Source organism: Ornithorhynchus anatinus, chromosome 3, assembly GCF_004115215.2.
Source record: "Ornithorhynchus anatinus isolate Pmale09 chromosome 3, mOrnAna1.pri.v4, whole genome shotgun sequence".
Lineage (NCBI taxonomy): Eukaryota > Metazoa > Chordata > Mammalia > Monotremata > Ornithorhynchidae > Ornithorhynchus > Ornithorhynchus anatinus.
The window spans coordinates 112,295,994-112,316,710 of record NC_041730.1 but is presented as its reverse complement, the minus strand read 5'-3'; the positions used below and the strand labels follow the sequence as shown (position 1 = coordinate 112,316,710).

General features: G+C 44.2%; 1 protein-coding gene across 2 annotated transcripts in view; it reads left to right on the top strand.

Annotated features, from left to right (window-relative positions):
• Positions 1 to 19,713, top strand: part of SFTPD (surfactant protein D) — an 81,688-nt gene extending 61,975 nt beyond the window's left edge. Inside the window, exons 2-8 of one of the 2 annotated variants that reach the window (XM_029060840.2) lie at positions 4,317 to 4,466; positions 8,904 to 9,020; positions 10,324 to 10,440; positions 11,704 to 11,820; positions 14,543 to 14,659; positions 17,285 to 17,368; positions 19,103 to 19,713. In XM_029060840.2, coding sequence (XP_028916673.1) covers positions 4,317 to 4,466; positions 8,904 to 9,020; positions 10,324 to 10,440; positions 11,704 to 11,820; positions 14,543 to 14,659; positions 17,285 to 17,368; positions 19,103 to 19,479 — 1,079 coding nt within the window. In that variant the 3' untranslated portion in view covers positions 19,480 to 19,713. Of the gene's footprint in view, positions 1 to 4,215; positions 4,467 to 8,903; positions 9,021 to 10,323; positions 10,441 to 11,703; positions 11,821 to 14,542; positions 14,660 to 17,284; positions 17,369 to 19,102 lie in introns of those variants that run through there. The other variant, XM_029060838.2, reaches the window with a different exon arrangement.
• The last annotated feature ends 1,004 nt before the right edge of the window (positions 19,714 to 20,717 follow it).

Sequence of the window (20,717 nt, the reverse complement as noted above, 5' to 3'; positions counted from 1 at the left end):
GGGGGATAACTGATCCATGCGAGGGCAAAATGAGCAAATACTATTGACCAATCAATCATATTTATTGAAGGCTTACTGTGGGCAGAGCACTGTGCTAAGCACTTGGCAGAGTACAATATAACAAAGTTACTGAGATGGTTACCCACAGCGAACTTACAGTGTACAAGGAACTTATGGTATTATCGAGCAAAATCACTTCTTTCATTCCAACGCAGTGCAAGCTTGCATATCCGGATTGATTTTTGGTTCCCTGTATTCTGTATAGTGGAAACCCCTTATTGGCCTCCTGTTAGGCAATCAAAAACAAACATCTGTGGGTCCTCCATTTTCAACTCCAAGCTGGATCACCTAGAACTATTCAAATGAGCCCATAAACAAAGAAAATACCTCAAGTTTCCTGCAAGTGAGCTATGAGAATGCTTGAGCAATGGGAGCTCAGATTACGGTTGAGGTAGGATATAAGAGAGAGTTTGCCTGTGGGCCGGTCCACGCGGGAAAGATTCCTGTGGATCACTGGGAATTATACAGTAAGTGTCCCCATCTCTCTTTGAAAAACATTATTATTCTTTCATTATTTTATGGTTCATTTTCCCTGGAGTTATGTGTGCATTCACTGTACAGTCTTAGTTTCAGGTCTCTGACATTGTCTGTATCATGAAGAGTAAGCATGCTATTCCTTATTCCTCCAGCTTTTCATTTCTGTGGCTTTCACAGTTCCCTGGTACTTGATTTCTTGCTAAACCTTTTCTGAGTGATGATCTGTGCTTTTAATGCCTTGTATGTTGGAAATTGGCTCTGTGTTCAGTGATTCTGCACAATGAAATTAGAGTTCCAGCCCCACTACCTTGTATGGTATTAGCTAAGCATTTACTATGTGGCAAACATTGTTCTAAGCACTGGGGTAGATACAAGTTAATTAGGTTGGACACAGTCCCTGTCCCATATGGGGCTCACAGTCTAAGTAGAAGAGAGGACAGGAAAACTGAGGCACTGAGAAGTTGTGACTTGCCCAAGGTCAAACAGCAAGCGATTGGCAGAGCTGGGATTAGAACCCATGTCCTCTGATTCCCAGATGTGTGCTCTTTCCTTTAGGCCATGCTGCTTCTCTGACATGTTTCTGCCTTTAGCCTTTGAAAGGTTAATGAAAGAGGGCACATGCCAATGTAATAGAAATAATCCTGTGTTCTATCGATCGAGGACATAGGGCAAATATTGGCCAAGGAAATAGGAAAAAGGTCATATTCTGAATATTCCAGTGGGTGAATTATGCCAGTGTTTGAGTTGAGGGTATTAAAATATTTTCTCAGAGTAGATTTATTGGGTGCTGAAAAAGTCCTAGGTCCTGTGGGAAATTTGCTGGTCATTGAGCAGCAAACCCAACTGGACCAGTTTTAATGATGAATTCATCATTCTATGTATGCAAATGCATAAGATAGTTTCATGAGGAGCAGACCTCCATCTGACATTGAAGTTACATGTTTAGTTGAGAGCAGTTCCAAAATCTCTAGGTGAAACAGTGTTTAAGAACCACAGGCCTGGGATTCAGAAGGACCTGGATTCTAATCCATGTTCCACAACAAGTCTGCTATGTGACCTTAGACAAGTCACTTAACTGTTCTGTGCCTCAGTTACCTCATCTGTAAGATGGGAAGTAAGACTACGAGCCCCATGTGGGACAGGGACTGTGGACTGTGTCCAAACCTATTAATTTACCTCAACCTCGGCGCTTAGAACAGTGCCTGGCAGGTAGCAAGTGCTTAACAAATACCATAAAAAAGCCAAAAACAAACTCACCACCCCAATTCTGGGTGGCAAGGGTAATGTTTTTCAGAGGAAACGGGGATTGAAGTTGATATTGTGCCTGTGTATGTAGATATGTAGATTAGACAGGGAGGCAGTGATATAAGGTATATGGAGAATGGTGAATTTATCGCTGTCAATTTTCAGTAAGTTTAGAAATACCCCAGATGATATAATGGGCAAGGGAAAGCTCTAGCAAACCCATAATTTAACACACTTTTACAACACTGTTGGTAATCATCAACTCTTTATAATTGGTCCTATCCCCAGCATATACTGAATCCACATTTAGAAATAAATATGTATCAGGCTAGAATTGAGTGGGGGAAACAGTTTGGCCTAGTGGGAAAAGCACAGACCCGGGAGTCAAAGGACCTGGGTTCTAATTTCAGTTCCACCATTTATCTGCTGAATGACTTTGGGTAAGTCACTTCTCTCCTCAGTGCCTCAGGTCTGCCCTCTGCAATTGAGGATTCAATACATATTCTTCCTCCTGCTTAGAATGTGAGCCCCATGTGGGACCGGATCATCTCATTTATACCCCAGAGCTAAGTACAGTGCTTGGCACAGAGTAAGAGCTTAATAAATACCAAACATTATTATTCCTAACAAATCATGTTTGCTTCTTCCCATTTGCAACTATGGCTGCCACTGCCAATGCCCGTGAGGATCTAGACTATGGAGAAGGTAAGTAGAAGACAGTGAGAAGGTATGGGAAGCAACAGAGTGAGTAGGAATTGGTGTGGGAGGGCAACATTCATTCATTCAGTCATATTTATTGAGCACTTACTGTGTGCAGAACACTGTACTAAGGGCTTGGGAAAATATAATAGAACAATAAACAGTGACATTCCCTGCCCATAACAAGATTGCAGTCTAGGGTAGGGGAGACAGATATCAATACAAGTCAATAAAATTACTGATAGATCCATAAGTGTGCTGGGGCTGGGAGGGTGGAAGAGCAAAGGGATAAATAAAATTACAGCTATATATAAGTACTTTGGAGCTGGGGGGGGGGGGAGCAAAGGGAGCAAGTCAGAGCAGTGCAGAAGGGAGTGGGAGATGAGGCAAAGTGGGGCTAAGTCTGGGAAGGCCTCTTGGAGGAGATGTGCCTTCAGTAAGGCTTATTAATCACATCTGATGTCCAAGTTAGAACATACTCAGTAATGTCCATAAAATTGATTTCTAGAACGAATAATGAATATGAATATAGAAAAGTATCCATCATCAAAGGAGAACCCTAGGATTGGTAGAGTTTTTTCCTCTCAATTGAATTTCCTCTAACTGCTTCTTGTTTTACATCACTTCATTAATGCAATAGATTTTGAGGTGCTCCAAGACCATTTCTCAATCTCACAGTTCACTGCTTCATCCATGCCCACTTAGACAACATTCAACATATTCAAGTACTCCCTGTAAATTTAGAATTCATTTTATATATTTCTTTTTCTCCTTTTCAAAATAAGTGGGGAGGTTACTTCTCCATGTATTAACTTTGGCTTATAAAACAATATTTGTGTGGGTGGCTCACTGATGATCAAGGAATGAAATTTGGGGGGCATTGAAGGACTGTTTACTGCACTTTACAAGGCATTTTAGAAGACATTAGACATTCTCTCCCTCCATTTCCACTTCCCCCTTTCTATTTTGCAAAATGTTCACCAACCAAAAGCAAAATCTTAGCATGGAAATCTCCATGGTCCACTGCTCTGAATTTTAGGTTTTTCATAAAGGCTCAGAGTGTGATTATCTTTTTTCCAGGGAGAAAACCCAGAATATACAGTCTTCTGCCATATCTTCAGTCTCTACCAGCTAACATCCCCAGAATCTCAGCACTTACATACGTAACTCTATATTCTTCCATTCTCCCATCAGCAATTCATTTTAATGTCTGTCTCCCTATCTAGACAGTGAGCAATTGGGATCAGGGAACAAATCTTCTGTACTGTTCTCTCCCAGGCAGTTAGTATAGTGCTCTACTCAGAGGAAACGCTCAATAATTCCCTTTGATTGAATGATTGATTGGTTGATTAACCAGTAATCCCACAACATATTCCAGCAAGCTCTCTACCTTCCCTTCAGAAACTTTCTTTGGACAGGGAGTCTTCTGGCTTTCCCTACAGCAGAGAAGAACAATGGGATGAATAGAGTTTTCCTAACAAGCAACAAAGAGGAAGGTGAAGAGATTAAGGATTCAAAATCTTCAGCATTGACTGATGTGCTGGTATTTTATATCAACAGCTAATTTGGGCTTCCTTAAAATAGTGTGGGGGGAGTCTTTCTTTCAGGACCACAAGAACATTCAGAAGGTTCATCACCCTATGAAAGAAATCCACCCAAAGAGAATGGTTTCTTGGGTGTCATTTTACTTAGGAGGTTGTAATCATTCGAATACACCTGTCTTTTCAGGCAAAATGCTGTGGGCCTAACTCTCTTGACGACCAATCACAGACAAGAAGCTGGCATGATGCTACTTCTCTCTCTTTCTATGCTTGTCCTGCTCACCCGCCTTACAGTGACCGTTGGTACCGAAATGAAAGCCCATGTAAAAAGAGCAGCTCCTGATGCCTGTGCCTTGATCATGTGTGGACCTGTTGAAAATGGATTACCGGGACGGGATGGACGAGATGGGAGAGAAGGCCCCAGAGGAGAAAAGGGAGAGCCAGGTAGTGAAATTGTGTTTGAAGTCACCAAGTGAACTTTTGTACCTACTGTGCTTGACCTACTCTAGCATCAAGTAGTCTTAGCCATTATGGAAAATATTCTCGAATTCTCTCCCCTCCTTGAAAGGAGCATCACCCTTCCTCAGATAATAATGATAATGATAACTGTGAATTTGTTAAGCATTTACTATATGGCAAGCCACTATACTAAGCATGGGCAGATGCATGATAATCACCTCCACCCCAGTCCTATACCCACATGGGCTTCTTAATCTAGTGAGGTTGGAAAGCAGGTAGTCAATCCCCATTTTACAGATAAGGAAACTGTGGTACAGAGAAATGAAGTGACTTGCATATGGTCATTCAGCAGGCAGGTGGAAGAGCCAAGACTAAAATCCAAGTCCTTTGACCCTCAGGCCATGTGGGTTTAGAAGCTTAGGGAGGAGCCTGCAGATTTCCATTTTTCCCCCCTTGGAATTAAAGTTGTTTCCATTGATGTTTCTAAATTTTATGTTTCTTGTCTGGGATTGTCTTCGTTAAGGACAGTTCCCCAGGGAAAATCCCTGAGTAGAAATATAATTTAGAAAAAGCAGTGGTAAGCTGCAGTTTTTATTCTTCTACTGCTTCCTCCCTCCACAATTCACCACCATCTTACCCTGATGGTGACAATAAAGTGCTGATCACTCTTGAGTCACTAGGACTCCTTCTCTGACCTAAGTGGGGTAGAGGCTCCTTAATCTTTTGACATGGTTGAGTAGTTGTGTTTTTCTTGGTAATGAGGGCTATGGAGAATAAAGATGAGGAGAGGGGTGCATTGAAGAGGGGTTACTACCCCCTGCTCTCCCTTCTTACAGACCCACAGGGCAAAAACAGCCAGATTTTCCTTCTTTAACAGCCACAGGTACCAATCAATCAGTGATATTTATTGAGAGTTTATTGTGAACAGAGCACAATAACTGGGGAGGGTACAATAGAGTTTCATTCATTCTTTCAACTGTATTGATTAAGTGCTTACTGTGTGCAGAGCACTGTACTAAGCATCGAAAAGCACAATACAGCAATAGAGACAATTCCTTCCCCCAGTGGGCTCACAGTCCAGAGTGGGGGAGACACCCATCAACATAAGTAGACACAGTACCTAGCCTCAAGGATCTTAAAATCTAGCAGATGCCTCCCTAGCTGTTGACTACAGTTCAAAGGGGAAGTTTTCTTTCCCCAGTTATGCCCAGTCATGGCCCAGACCCTCTTCTGCATCTCAAAAGATACCATATCTATGTCCAGATCCATTGCCCACCCCTTGAGTGCTTGTCATGTTGACCAAGGGAAATTTGTGGGCTTTGGCTTCCGGGGGAGCAAGTTAATTTACAAGGACAGGTTGTCCTAGTTTGTGGTCCAAGCCTTAGGATATTTACTGTCCTGGAGATTCCACCTGAGGCAACTTCCTTGTCCCCCATCAGCAATATGCCTGAAAGCTGGCCCAGAACTGAAGTTTCTATTCCAATATGTTGAATGTTGTTGTGCAACCAGCAGAATGAAAAGACCTTGAACTCCTTTTCCTCCATGTAGTTCTGGCCTGTTTCCAGGGACGGTCCCAGCATGTGATTGGCAGAAGGGCTGACCCATGTTTGGGCCAGAGGGCGTGGGGGTGGGGAGGGAGGGAAATGGGTGACGGGAAAGTGAGTGTGCAAAGTGGGTATGGAATTGGGAGGAGAGGGGGTGACATCTCTTGAGAAAGAGACAGTCCACATCCCATCCAACCTGAGGGAGTGGGACTCCCAGGATGCCTCCTGGAGCCACTTCAAGCTTTCCTCCTTGCCCTTCAGTAGCACCTACTTTTGTCAGTCAGTTGGTCAGTCATATTTATTGAGCACTTACTGTGTGCAGAGCACTTTACTAAGAACTTGGGCGAGTACAATACAACAATAAACAGAGACATTCCCTGCCCACAATGAGTTTACAGTCTAGGAGGGGAGACAGGCATTAATATAAATAAATAAATCACAAATATATGCATTACTGCAGTAAGGCTGGGGGGTTGAATAAATGGAGCAAGTTTGGGTGATGCAAAAGGGAATGGAAAAAGAGGTAAGGAGGACTTAATCAGAGAAGACCTCTTGGAGGAGATGCTCTCTCTTTGTCTCTTGTAGCACAATTGTCTCCAATACTACTGTCTCAGGGGACATCTCCAAATTCCATATTCAAAGAAAAGGAAACAAGAGAAAGCTTGTCTTCTTTTGTCTTATCTTATGTTGTCGAGTTGTTTCAGACCCATAGCGACTCCATGGACACATCTCTCCCAGAATGACCCACTTCCAGTTGCAATTGTTCTGGTAGTGTATCCATAGAGTTTTCTTGGTAAAAATATGGATGTGGTTTACCATCCTCCACACAGTAAACTTGAGTCTCTGCCCCTCAGCCTTCCATTCACTAGCCACTGCTCAAGCTAGGAATGGAGTGGGTATGCCTCTGCTTGACCCTCCCTCCCATCCCGAGACCGGTAGAGTACTGGAAACTCTCCTGGTGCAATCCTAAGAGGGCAAGAGAAAGCTAGGGAAAAAAAAAATCTGTTTGCCCTACTTGGAGGTCTTTGAGTAGCTACACACTCAGCTATCAACGAACAGAGCTGCTCCCTTCAGTGCCTGGCTGCTTGGCCAGGGGAGACAGAGGAGAATATGTCAGGGCTAAAGGTGCTGCAAGAGGAACCTAGAATGCCCACTGATATCCTACGGGTCTCTCCGTATCACATTCCAGTATAATCTAAGTGGAAGGTACAGTATCAGGAGAGCCTTTAGATTTTAGGGGAACTCTCTCTCTCTCTCTCTGTTTCTGTTTCTTTCTCTCTCTCTCTGTCTTTCTCCCTGTCTCTCTCCCCATCTCTCCCTTTCTCCTGTCTCAGCTCAATGACCTCATCCTACATTGTACATCATCATGTTACATCACATGGGGCCCTCACAAAATTGATTATTCTCAGGCATGGTAGGAGTTGATGCAGCTCTAATGAAAGTTTTGATGAAGCTTAAAGCTCTACAGACCAGAGAGCTGGGAGCATTCTCTCTCTGGATATCACTCAGGTCTTTAGTTTCTTGGGGAGATGTCAAATGTACAACAAAAAAGTTCAGAAATGGACAGTGCCAAATTCTGTGACCACAGTTGAGTTGGCGGTCACTCTTATGAAATTCAGAGAAACCTGGAAGGTGGGTGAACTTTTTTATCTTTTTTCAAGATTAGAACTATTATTATTATTAGGGAAGTGGCATGGCTTATTGGATAGGGCACGGGCCTGGGAGTCAGATGGTCATGGGTTCTAACCCTAGCTCCGCCACTTTTCTGCCGTGTGACCTTAGGCAGGTCATTTCACTTCTCTGGGCCTCAGTTCCCTTATCTGCAAAATAGGGATTGAGTCTGTGAGCCCGACATGGGACAGGGACTGTATCCAACCCCATTTGCTTGTATGCACCCCAGTGTTCAGTACAGTGCCTGTCATAGTAAGTGCTTAACAAATACCATAATAATAATTATTATTACTAAATGTGCCTCTTGCCATCAATTAATTGTATGAAGTGGAATTTCATAGGTGGGAGCTAGGAGAGCTATGACCCAGCTTGAAGTACCATTAACATTATTTGTGAGCGTAACAACGATGTTCAAAATACAGCAAAATTATACAGCACTGAGCTGTTCCCTCAGTGTAACTGATACACGGAGAGGGAATAAGAACTCTTTCTAAGGGAGAAGGAACCATTTAGTCCTAGGGAATCCCAACAGTGAATTTACCCTCCATTCTTCACAGTCTCCCACTCCCCAGTCCAAAGCACCTTGCTCCAGGGAGTGGCTCACCCACTGAGGGGAGCACTGGGTAATAAGTGCTTAGTGGTATTTGTTAAGAACTTATTATGTCCCAGGCACTGTACTGAGTTAATGTACAAGGTAAAGGGATTGGATTTACCCCTGTACCACACAGGGATCACAGTCTTAATTCCCATTTTACAGATGAGGTAATTGAGGCACAGAGGAGAGAAGTAACTTGCCTAAGGTCACAGAGCAGTCAAGTGGCGGAGCTGGGATTAGAATCCTGGCTTCTGCCTCCCAGGCCCATGCTCCATCCACTAGGCCATGCTGCTTCTGTCATCTTAGTGTGTTAAAAACCTTTGGACAAATACCATTAAAGGCAGTCCTGTTGTGAAGTCAGCATAGACTGAGCTGTATTGAAATTATGTTTCTGCTGTCCCTGGAAAATATAAACTCCTCACCTGACACTACCCTGTACGTTGGAAAAGGAGAATAGAAAATGAGTAAGTACTAACAAAGGAATCTAACTGTTAACCATCTACTATTGTGCTTTATAGATTTATGAGTGAGGGGGCAGTTTCAGATACCTAGGCTCTCTGCCTCAGAGCCAGTTAATTTGTATTTTTAAGACCTGCTTCATTTGTTTTTCAGGATTGCCAGGAGCTCAGGGGCCAGCAGGATTGCCTGGATTGGATGGCTCCATGGGCCCCAAAGGGGAAAATGGCTCCGTTGGTGATAGAGGACCCAAGGGAGACCCCGGAGAAAAGGGTAAGTAGGTCATGATCTGGAGGATGGCATCAGGGTGTACTGGTGCTGCTGGGATGCAGGAACACTGTTTTTTGTTGATCATCTGGCTTGGACAGGCAATGAGACAGAAATAGTTTGATCTAAACATTTGTACTTTGTGATTATTTTCACAAACTCGCTTTGCCAAGCTTCTCTAAACCACTGCTCTTAAAACTGTCTCTTGTACTCTTTCACTGTACAGCTGCTGTTTTCAGTACTCAGAAGCCCAGACTAGTTTGGGCAGATATGTGTCAGGGATGCCTAAGAGGCCTTTGTTTTGGCATTCTATCAAATTTAGAGACCCTAGTAGAAGTGGTTGAATGAAGACCGAACGTGGTGCCGTGTCCCCTGCGATCAAGCATCTATTGGATCCCGCCCCCACCGCCCCCGTCCATCCCCTTGTCAGATCTGAGAAAGAGGAAGCATCCCCTTCCACCCACACAGTACCTCCCGGAGCTCCCTCCCCTCACCTCCTCTCTGTCCCACAGAGGAGCAGAGAAGCAGCTTAGCCTAGTGGCAAGACCCCCGTCTTGGAATCAAAGGAAGAGGGTTCTAATGTCGATTCTGCCACTTGTCTGCTATGCGACCTTGGGCAAGCCACTTACTGAACTTCTCTATGCCTCAGTTACCTTACCTATAAAATGGGGATTAAGACTGTGAACCCCACCTGGGGCAACCTGATTACCTTGTATCTACCCAGAGCTTAGAATGGTACTTGACACATTCTAAGAGCTTAACAAATACCATAATCATTATTATTATTATTATTATTATTATTGTTAACCCCAGAGCCTAGAAATACAGGGGAATGCTCCAGGTGGGCACGATCCCTCCCAACTCACTTCAGCTTTTCCTCAGCCAGCCAAGAGGACCCCGGCTCCCACCCTTCCCACAGAGGCCTCTTAGTCCTGACTACCCACTCTGCTCCCCAAGGGGCCAGGGTAGCTGCAGCTTCAGCTTTTTGTCCTGCTCCTCCCCACTTCTCAGGGCAACTGTGGTGTCCCAGACAGTGATCAGTTCAGGGGGATACCACGCATCAGACACTTTGCCCTCCTGTCCCTACCGTAGAGGTCAGCTGTAGGGAAAATTCCCACGGTCCTCTGCAGCCCCACGGTTGCAAGATCCGGGTACTTCGTCATTTAAACTTCGAAGACGATTGATCGGGAGCTGTTATAAACCACTCATTTACTGGATCATCTTGAAGGATTTCACCTGATTAACGTGTCGTAGCTCAAAATGTGCCAATCTTATCATGGAATCGATTGGATGGGATCTCTCCCCACAGGACCCGCTGGACCTGCAGGTGTTCCGGGTCAGATTGGGAAAGAGGGACCCCCAGGACTCCAGGGGAATGGAGGACCCCGAGGTGAACAAGGACCAAAGGGAGAATCTGGTGTCAAAGGTATGTGTCTTGGTTTTGTTAGATTTTCACTCTTTGCCTCGCCGAAGGTCTGCCTCAAGTTTTAATATAAGGAAGAGAGGAGAAATACACAGAATATTATACAAAGGGACATTCTGGACTCCAGCTACCCATCATTCTATCAATAATATCAGTATTTATTGAGCGTTTACTGTGTGCAGAGCACTGTACTAAGCCGTGGGGAATGATCATTGCATTATGGGGAATGATCATTATTCAACCTAAAATAATTCCCACATCCTGCATTTCAGGTGCCTTGCCTTTAACCATGTTTGTTCTTGTTTTCTTGGTGTCCTCAAATTCCTCCACATTCCCTTTATGTGATGGTTTTGTGGAAGGTTTCAACCTCACAATATCTTGTTGTTGGATTCACAAATGGTAATCATTTTGTTTCTGGAATTTGTTTAGCATCTAGAGAACCAGTGTGGCTTAGTGGATAGAGTGTGGGCCTGGGAGTCAGAAGGTCATGGGTTATAATCTCAGCTCCACCACTTAGCTGCTATGTGGCCTTGAGCAAGTCACTTTAATTCTCTGGGCCTCAGTTACCTCATCTGTAAAATGGGGATTATGACTGTGAGTCCCTTGTGGGACAAGGCCTGTGTCCAACCCAATTTGCTTGTAAGGGCCCCAGTGCTTAGTACAGTACCTAAAGTGTTGTAAGCACTTAGAAAATACCATTATTATTATTATTATTATTACATGCCAGACATTGTATGAAACGCTGATATCAATACACGCTAATCAGGTTGGACACAGTCCGTGTCCCAATTGAGGCTCACAGTATTAGCCCCCATTTTACAGATGAGGTAATTGAGGCACCGATAATTTAAGTGACTTGCCCAAAGTCACATATCAAACAAGTGGCAGAGCTGGGATTAGAACCCAGGTCCTTCTGACTCCCTTCTCCATGATGCACCAGCCAACGGTTATGCCATGAAATGTAATGTTGACTTGAGAAATTTTTTTAATGTTTTCTCAACCAATATAATTTACTAGTCTTCCTGCTAGCTTCAAGATGATTAGTGTCGTATCAAAATTAATGAAACCAACAGCCATCTTTACCTCAGATGACATAAATTCTAGCTCACCCACAATGAGTCTCTGCACCCTTGGGGTGATGTTCAGCTAAAGGGCTCTCCAGAGAGAGTTTGCTGTGAGGTGGGTCAAACCCCCTAATCAAGACCTTCCTCCTTGCGATGAAAAGAAAGTCTGTAAATAATTTTGCTTTTTTCACTCCATCCCTAGGTCCAGCTGGAAATCCCGGTGCTCAGGGGCCACCCGGAGCAAGAGGAACACCGGGGCCAAAGGGAGATAAAGGGCCCCCAGGTGATAAAGGAAACCCAGGAAGTCCCGGAACCCCAGGTAAATGACAATCGGGAAAGGTCCCGGAACACCCACGTCATTATTCATCCATTCGTTCAATCATTCATTCATCAGAATTTCTTCAGCGGCTACTGCATTCTAGGCATTGGTAGAATAAAAATGTTGGAATTTGTTAAGCGCTTACTGTGTGCAGAGCACTGTTCTAAACCCTGGGGTAGATACAGGGGAATCAGGTTGTCCCACGTGAGGCTCACAGTTAATCCCCATTTTACAGATGAGGTAACTGAGGCACCGAGAAGTGAAGTGACTTACCCACAGTCACACAGCTGACAAGTGGCAGAGCCTGGATTCGAACCCATGACCTCTGACTCCCAAGCCCGGGCTCTTTCCACTGAGCCACGCTGCTTCTCTGAGCCACAAAGAGTAATCGATTGATGGTATTTATTGAGCACAAATCATGTGTACACCTCTGTATTAAGCTCTTGGGAGAGTACTCCATGACAGAGTTGATAGACACGTTTTTCTGCCCACAATGAGCTTACAATCTGGAAACATGACTATGTCTGCTAAAAGAAAAGCCCTTGCCCATGAGGAGCTTACGATCCAGAGAGGGAAATGGACATATGTGAATTGTATACATACAGGAAGGAGTGAAGAAAAAGCATAGATGCTAACTATTAATAGAAATAAGTCTAGTGGAAAGAACACAGGCCTGGAAATCAGGAAACTTGAGTTCTAATTCTAGAACCCAACTTGTCTGCTCTGTGACCTTGGGCAGGTCACTTAACTTCTCTGTGCTTGAGTTACCTCATCCATAAAATGGGGATTTAGATTGTGAGCCGCATGTGGGAAAGGGATTGTGTCCAACCTAGTTATCTTGCATCTATCCCAACACTTAGTGTGCTGCCAGGCACATATTAAGCACTTAACAAATACCATTAAAAATCAGATGGGAAATTGAATATTCTAAATATGATAGCTAAATATTCCAAATGACAGAATATGAGGAACTAATCAATTAAGGTATCATAAGTAAGCTCGTGGTGGGCAGAGAAAGTGTTGGCCAAGTCTGTTTTGTTTTTTAAAAAATGGTATTTAAGCATGTATAATGTGCCAAGCACTGTACTGAGCTCTGGGGTAGATAAAAGATAATCAGGATGGACACATTCAGTGACCCACATGGGACTCACAGTCTCAATCCCCATTTCATAAATGAGGTAACTGAGGCATAGAGAAGTGAAGTGACTTGCCCAAATGACTTGCCCAAGCAGAAAAGTGGTGGAGCCAGAATTAGAACCGAGGTCGTCCTAACTCCTAGGCCTGTGCTCTATCCAGTTGGCCACTAAGTCACACTGTTTCTCTTTTGTTCTCTGTGGTATTGTATTCTCTAATATATATAGTGCTCAGCACATAGCAAGCGCTCAATAAATACCATTGATGATGATGATGGTAAGAGTGGCTTTTGGGAAAACATGACCTGGGAAGATGGGGATTCGTTCGTTTATTCTATCGTATTTATTGAGCACTTACTGTGTGCAGAGCGTTTAGGGGAGTACAATACAACAATAAATGGACACATTCCCAGCCCACAACGAGCTAACAGGCTAGAGGATGAGTTGGGGAGGGCTTCCTAGAGGAGGTGGGATTTCAGAAGATGTTTTTAAATGTAGCAGGAAATGGTTTGGTAGATTTGAAGTGGGAAGGAGCTACTGGCAGTAAGAGGACATTTTGCTTTATGGCCTAGAGATGGCAGAAATGACAGCAAGATTATTTTGATGGCTGTCTGACTGGCTAGACTATCAGATCCTTGAAAGAAAAAAATCACGATGACTTTACTGAATTCTCCCAGGTGCTTAGTTCAGCTTTTGATAAATACTATTGATTGATGCCCACTGATTTACCCCTTTCACTCCTTTGGAAGCAGTGTGGCCTAGTGGAAAGAGCATGGGCCTGGGTGTCAGAAGACCTGGGTTCTAATCCCTACTCCACCACTTGTTTGCTGTGTGACCTTGGGTAAGTCACTTGACTTCTCTATACCTCAGTCATCTCATCCGTAAAATAGGGATGTGTTCCATCCCTAAATGGAACAGGGACTGTGTCCAACGTGATTATCTTAGCGCTTAGTACAGTAAGAGGTACTGGTACACAGTAAGAGTTTTTTGGTAATGGTATTTGTTAAGTGTTTACTATGTGTCAAATGCTGTTCTAAGCACTGGGATACATGCAAGGTTCATGCATCCTAGTTGAGAATGGTTGAGAATAATGGGCCACAGTTCCTCTCCCATATGGGACTCATAGTCAAGGAGGAGGAAGAACAAATGCCATTAAAAATCAAGTCTTAACTACCTTTAGCCCTATATTCCTCTGCCCTGTTGGGGTGAAGGTTGGAGGCCAGGACTGTTTTTTTTTTTTTGTTTTTATGGTATTTGTTAAGCACTTACTATGTTCCAGACACTGTTCTAAGCTCTGGGGTAGAGACAAGCTAATCAAGTTGGACACAGTCTCTGTCCCACATGGGGCTCGCAGTCTTAATCCCCATTTTACAGATGAGGTAACTGAGGCCCAGAGAAATAATTTGCCCTACATCACACAGCAGACAAGTGGTGGAGCCGGGATTAGAACGCAGGTCCTTCTGACTCCTAGGCTCGTGCTCTATCCACTGTGCCATGCTGGCAATTGGTAAATCACCTAGCAAGGGACCAAATTCAGATCGCAAATGCCTCTCTTTCATATGTGTCTGTTTCTCTTTACCCAACCTTAGGTCCAGCTGGTGCCATGGGTCCCCAGGGGTCCGCGGGGGCCAGGGGCCCTCCTGGGCTGAAGGGAGAAAGAGGATTGCCGGGGGAGAAAGGAGTCAAGGGAGACAGCGGGCTCTCTGGTAAGGTGCCCTGCATTCCCAAAAGTCACCCTACCCCTGGGTCTGCATGCTACTCTGTGTCTTCCCCCATCTTCCAAGACTGGGTGAAATGGAATTCCTTTCCTGGATTCAAAGCAGCTATTCTCTGGGGGAGCATCTAAGGGAGTTAGAGAAACAGAGTTATGAAGCTCGGAACATCGTTTGGAAGATGCAGCAACCAATCGTGAGCTTCCTGGGTGGGATGACTCAAACCGCCTCCCCTCCCTTCTAGAATCTGGCTCCCATTCTTTCTTCCAGTTCCCGGCCTTTAGGAATGCTGGAATGCCAAGAAGGAAATAAACCAGGGATTTCCTTTGGAGCTGGTGGGACAGAATGGGCTATGAATATGTCTATTTAAATTCCTGAAATTAATAGGGTTGACAATGACTTGCTTAGTGCAAGTTCCTATTTAGTTCCCGTTAATGATGTGATAGCATCCTGTTATTGCTTCGTTAATGGTGGTCCAATCCCTTTAATGCTCCTGGTTCTCACCTCACACCTCCTTCTTCTTTTTCCCTGGAGAAATGGGCCTTAAGTCAGAGAGAAGCAGCATGGCTAGAGAAGCAGCATGGCTCAGTGGAAAGAGCATGGGCTTGGGAGTCAGAGGTCATGGGTTCAAATCCTGCCTCTGCCCCTTGTCAGCTGTGTGACTTTGGACAAGTCACTTAACTTCTCTGTGTCTCAGTTACCTCATCTGTAAAATGGGGATCAAGACTGTGAACCTCACGTGGGACAACCTGATTACCCTGTATCTACCCCAGCGCTTAGAACAGTGCTGGGCACATAGTAAGCACTTAACAAATAGCAACATTATTATTATTATAACTAGCCACAAGCTACATAGTCATTCATTCAATCATATTTATCAAGTTCTTCCTGTGGGCAGAACATTGTATGTAGCGCTTGGGAGAGTACAGTGTAACAATAGTCCATTTCATCTCGAGCTTGTGAGTGTTTTGTTCCCTAACACACAGGACAAAACAAGGCTTTGTCCTCTCTGCATCTCATTCACTTCACCTCCCCGAAATGAACAGAGGATTAGGGCCAGGCATGTAAAGTTAGCGATTATCACAGCGGTTGTGATCACTGTAAGACCTGTGAGCTATTTCTTTCTTCCCTTCTCCTCCCCCTCTATACTGTAAACTCGTTATGGACTGGAAACATGTCTGCTTATTCTCTTGTGTTGTACTCTCCCAACAGCTTAGAACGGTGCTCCGCACTTAGTAAGCACTCAGTAAATACCACTGATTGATGTGGGCAAGATGAAGACCTGATGGTGGAAGGTAGTTGTGAGATAAGTGATTTCTAGACCAACCTGAAGCTCTGAACACATAGGGAGGACACCACTCTATAGACAGATGTAATTGAGACTCATAAAAGTTTCATTCTCTTTCACTCGGCCCAGCGTAAGGGCTTCCAGATCATGCCTGCTGAAACAGTGCTCATTCCATATCTGATACGAACAGTTCTCCTCTTCATTCCTACATGGCACATCTAATAAATGACATTCCGATCTGTCCTATCCCCTCAGAAAGACTGTAGGAAATTCTTGTTTCCCTGAGAATCCATGATGGCTTCTTTATAGCTGGGACTTTTACAGTCCAGCCCGAAAAATGATGATCAGCACTTTGGCAGCTCATACGGCTGAGGCGATTCCTTGGTCAGACTCTCGAACTGAGTCTCTGTCTAAGTCACACCAAGTCTAAGGATGCCAAAGACTTAGGGATAGGGTGGCTGCTATTTGCTGAACGGACTAGGTGGTGTTACGTTATGCAACTTATCCCTCGATAGTGCCATTTGAATGGCGTAGTGGATAGAGCAAGGTCCTGGGAGTCAAAAGGTCATGGGTTCTAATCCCTTCTCCACCACTTGTCTGCTGTGTGACCTTGGACAAGTCACTTAACTTCTCTGAGCCTCAGGAACTTCATCTGGAAAATGGGAAACGAGACTGTGAGCCCCAAGCGGACTGTATTCAACCCAATTTTCTTGCATCCACCCCAGTCCTTAATATAGTGCTTGGTACATCGTAAACCCTTAACAAATACCGTTATTATCATTATTATTATTAGTTATCATTTTACCCTGCCAGTTGACATATATTTCCATGGATGTGTTTGCTGTGTAGTCATTCTCTCCTCATGTCTGCTAGCCTTGTTCCGCCCCAAAAGTAGTCAATCAGTATATTTAATGAGCACTTACTGTGTGCAGAGTACTGTACTAAGCAGGAGGAAGAGTACAATATACCAATAAATTGACACATTCTCTGCCCACAATGAGCTTACAGTCTAGCGGGGGAGGCAGACATTAATGGAAATAAATAAATTACAAAGATATACATAAGTGTTTTGGGGCTGGGTTGGGGGATGAATAAAGGCAGCAAGTCACGGTGATGCAGAAGAGAGGGGGAGAAAAGAAAAGGGGGGCTTAGTAAGGGAAGGCCTTTTGGAGATGTGCCTTCAATAAGGCTTTGAAGAGGGGGAGAGTAATTGTTTGTCGGATATGAGGAGGGATGGCCTTCCAGGCCATAGGCAGGATGTGGGAGAGAGGTCAATGGCAAGATAGATGAGATTGATACAGTTGAAAACTGATACTGCTTTCTGCTTGCAGAAGTCAATACTCTGAAGCAACAACTGACGGCTCTACAGGAACAAGTAAAGATCTTGCAAGCCAGTGTCTCCAAGTTTAAGAAAGGTAAGTGATTTGGAGGCTCTGGTTTCTGGCCCTTCCCTGTTAGCACCAATCCTTCTTGCCTGAGAATAACCCCGGGATTTCATCTTCTTTTAGTATTTTATTGCTTTAGCGAGGCTCTGGAAATTCATTTCAGCCAATTGAGAAAAAAACGAGCTGGGCCTCTTTGTTAGGATGAAGAAGAAGTATCAGTATTCTAAAGGGCTGTGGGAAAGCTCTTACATGGGAAGGAAGAAACGATAAAGGGTTTTTGGAGGCCCTGAAATTTTCCTTCAAGTTTCCTTCAGCCCTCGGCTTGCATCAAAACATCCCTACCTGTGCATCAAAGTGAAGGATGGAAAATAGGGAAATTCTGTTTACTTTGATGCCTGTCTTCCAAGACATGAAATTATGCTAATTCGTAGTAATGCTATTGCAGCCGCCAGAGATAGTAAAGCATTCTGCTTTCTCAATAAAAACCAAATATGTAAGGGGAAACCCAGGGCAAATTGCAACAGCTTGATCTTGCCGTGATGGGCCTTAGGCTTGATTTAGACCTGAGCCAGGCAGTGTGACTATCTGTGACTTTCTGAATAGCCTAGTCTCAGGCCTCCTCTGGCCCTGATGAAGTTTGGTAAAATTTTCTTTCAGTATACAAACTACTGCACTGAGAGATGGAAAACTTGGCTCAGCTTTCAGTTTGCCGCCTTAAATCCACTGTAATAGCAATGTGCTTTACATTTCCATGCATTGGTGTTTCAAAAATACCCTGGTTATGTTGTTACTTGATATCTCTTTTTTCTTGAGTGACTTTTTTGGGATTCTCTCTTCTTCCTGGGAACTTTTAAAATGGGAAGTTAAGAAAGTAAATAAAATCTTCCAGGAGAATCCACATTTTTAGGGTTTTAACCATGACTGCAGGCTTGGAAGGAAAGGCAGATGAAACCCTGGAGTGAGAGGCAAATGGGGGAAAAAAGGGAGACAGGTGGGAATGGGGAAACTGAGGCATAGAGCAGTCTTCCTCCTGATCCATTGTGGAAGGAGTTAGAAGAGTCAACATCCATGGTACTAGTAATAATAATAATGATGGTATTTGTTAAGTGTTTCTATGTGCCAAGCACCATTCTAAGCGCCAGGGTAGGTAAAATGTAGTCAGATTGTCCTAAGTGGGGCTCACAGTCTTAATCCCCATTTTACAGGTGAGTTAACTGAGGCACAGGGAAGTTAAATGGTTTGCCCAAAGTCACACAATAGACTAGTGTCAGAGCCAGGATTAGAAACCACAACCTCTGACTCCCAAGCCCATGCTCTTTCTGCTAAGCCACCCTGCTTCGCTGCTTCACCAAGCAGTTGAGTGTCTTGCCCAAGATCACCAGGAAGCTAGTGTCAGAAGTGAGTTCTGGTTTCCATTTTGCCTAGTCAAAAGAGAACCAGCCTGAGAGTCAGAGAACCCGAGTCCTAATCCCAGCTCCACTACTTGTCTGCTGTGTGACTTTGTGCAAGTCACTTAACTTCTCTATGCCTTACTTTCCTCACCTGTAAAATGGGGATGCCATACCTGTTCTCCCTCCTCCTTAGACTGTGAGTTCCCTATGAGGCTGGGACTCATCTGAAATGATTATCTTGTTGGCACAGAGTGAGCGCTTAACAAATATCACCTTGATTATCATTATTATTAGCCCCACCCCCAGTACTTATCTGCCTCCTCGAATCTTCTCTAATACTTAAGGATTTTGGTCCCAACTTCTCTTTTCTTAGTGGAACTCTTCCCAGGGGGCAAAGAAGTCGGAGAAAAGATATTCAAGACCAACAACTTGGAAGGCAACTTCGAGAGAGCCAGACGGGCCTGCGAGCTAGCTGGTGGGCAGATGGCCTCCCCTAGGAACGCGGTAGAGAACACCGCCGTGCAGCAGATCTTGGCTGAGTACAACAAGTCAGCCTTCCTCAGCATGACTGACGTAAAGACCGAGGGCAAGTTTGTGTATCCCTCTGGGGAGCCGCTGGGTTATGCCAACTGGGCCCCGGGAGAGCCAAACAACGACCACGGCGGGGAGAACTGCGTAGAGATATTCACCAATGGCAAATGGAATGACAAGTCCTGTGCAGAGCTGCGCCTCATCATTTGTGAATTTTGAGCCTCTGTAGTAGGAATGTGTGTGTGTGTGTGTTTGTGTGTGTTGTTTTGGGAGATGGGCAGTGGATGAGGTGCTTGTCTTGACTAGTGAGAGCCAGACCTGGCTGGGCTAAGCTTGGGCAGGGCCTCTCTGGTGATGGTACCAGGGTGAGCCAGAGCCAAAGGTATTTCCAACTCTTGGTGCTGGGGAGTGTTGGACCCCCGTGATTAAAAGGTGAACGGAAGATTAATTCCATGCTGGACCTGTGATTTTTGGAAAGACTTGGCATTCATTACCACTCAAGGGTGTGAAGGATTTTGCCTCTTCTTGTCCCAGTCGAATAATAGGTCCTTCTCTTTCCCATCCCAGCAAATGATTTACCGGGTTCCAGGGCCTACTGGCCACGAGAGGTGGCCTTTGGGCCTCAGATGAGGTCTATCAGTTAATCAATCAATCCATGGTATTTATTGAGTTCTTTCTGTGTGCAGAGCATTGTACTAAGCAATTGGGAGCCCACAACATAGCAATACAACAGAGCTGGAAGAGATGGATTTAAGTGAAGCCATTATTAGCTCCCTTAGCTAATGGACTTTTCCCTTTCCTACAGTTTCCACATGGGCAAGATAAGCACCGTGGACACTTTCTTTCTTTCTTTCTTTCTTTCTTTCTTTCTTTCTTTCTTTCTTTCTTTCTTTCTTTCTTTCTTCTTTCTTCTTTCTTTCTTTCATTCTTTCTTTTCTTTCTTTCTCTCTCTCTTTCTCTCTTTCTTTCTTTCTCTCTCTTTCTTCTTTCTTTCTCTCTTTCTCTCTTTCTTTCTCTCTTTCTCTCTTCTCTCTCTCTTTCTCTCTTTCTTCTCTCTCTCTTTCTCTCTCTCTTTCTCTCTTTCTTTCTCTCTCTCTTTCTCTCTTTCTCTCTCTCTTTCTCTCTCTCTCTTTCTTTCTCTCTCTCTCTCTTTCTCTTTTTCCTTTCTTCCTTTCTTCCTTTCTTTCCTATTTATTGAGCACTTACTGTGTGCACAGCACTGTACTAAGCGCTTGGAAAGTGCAATTCAGCAATTAAGAAAGACAATACCTGTCCACATCAATCCCAGCTGAGAGTCAAGGGCCTCCCTGTGCATTCAAAAACTATCAATTTCCAGAGCAATGATATTTGGAGGGTTTGGAGATAAAGTGTGACCCAGGCATCCCTGCATTCCAGAAAGGAATGGAAATTCTAAATTTCCCTCTACCCACACCATCCCTATGTGATTTTTCCATTCA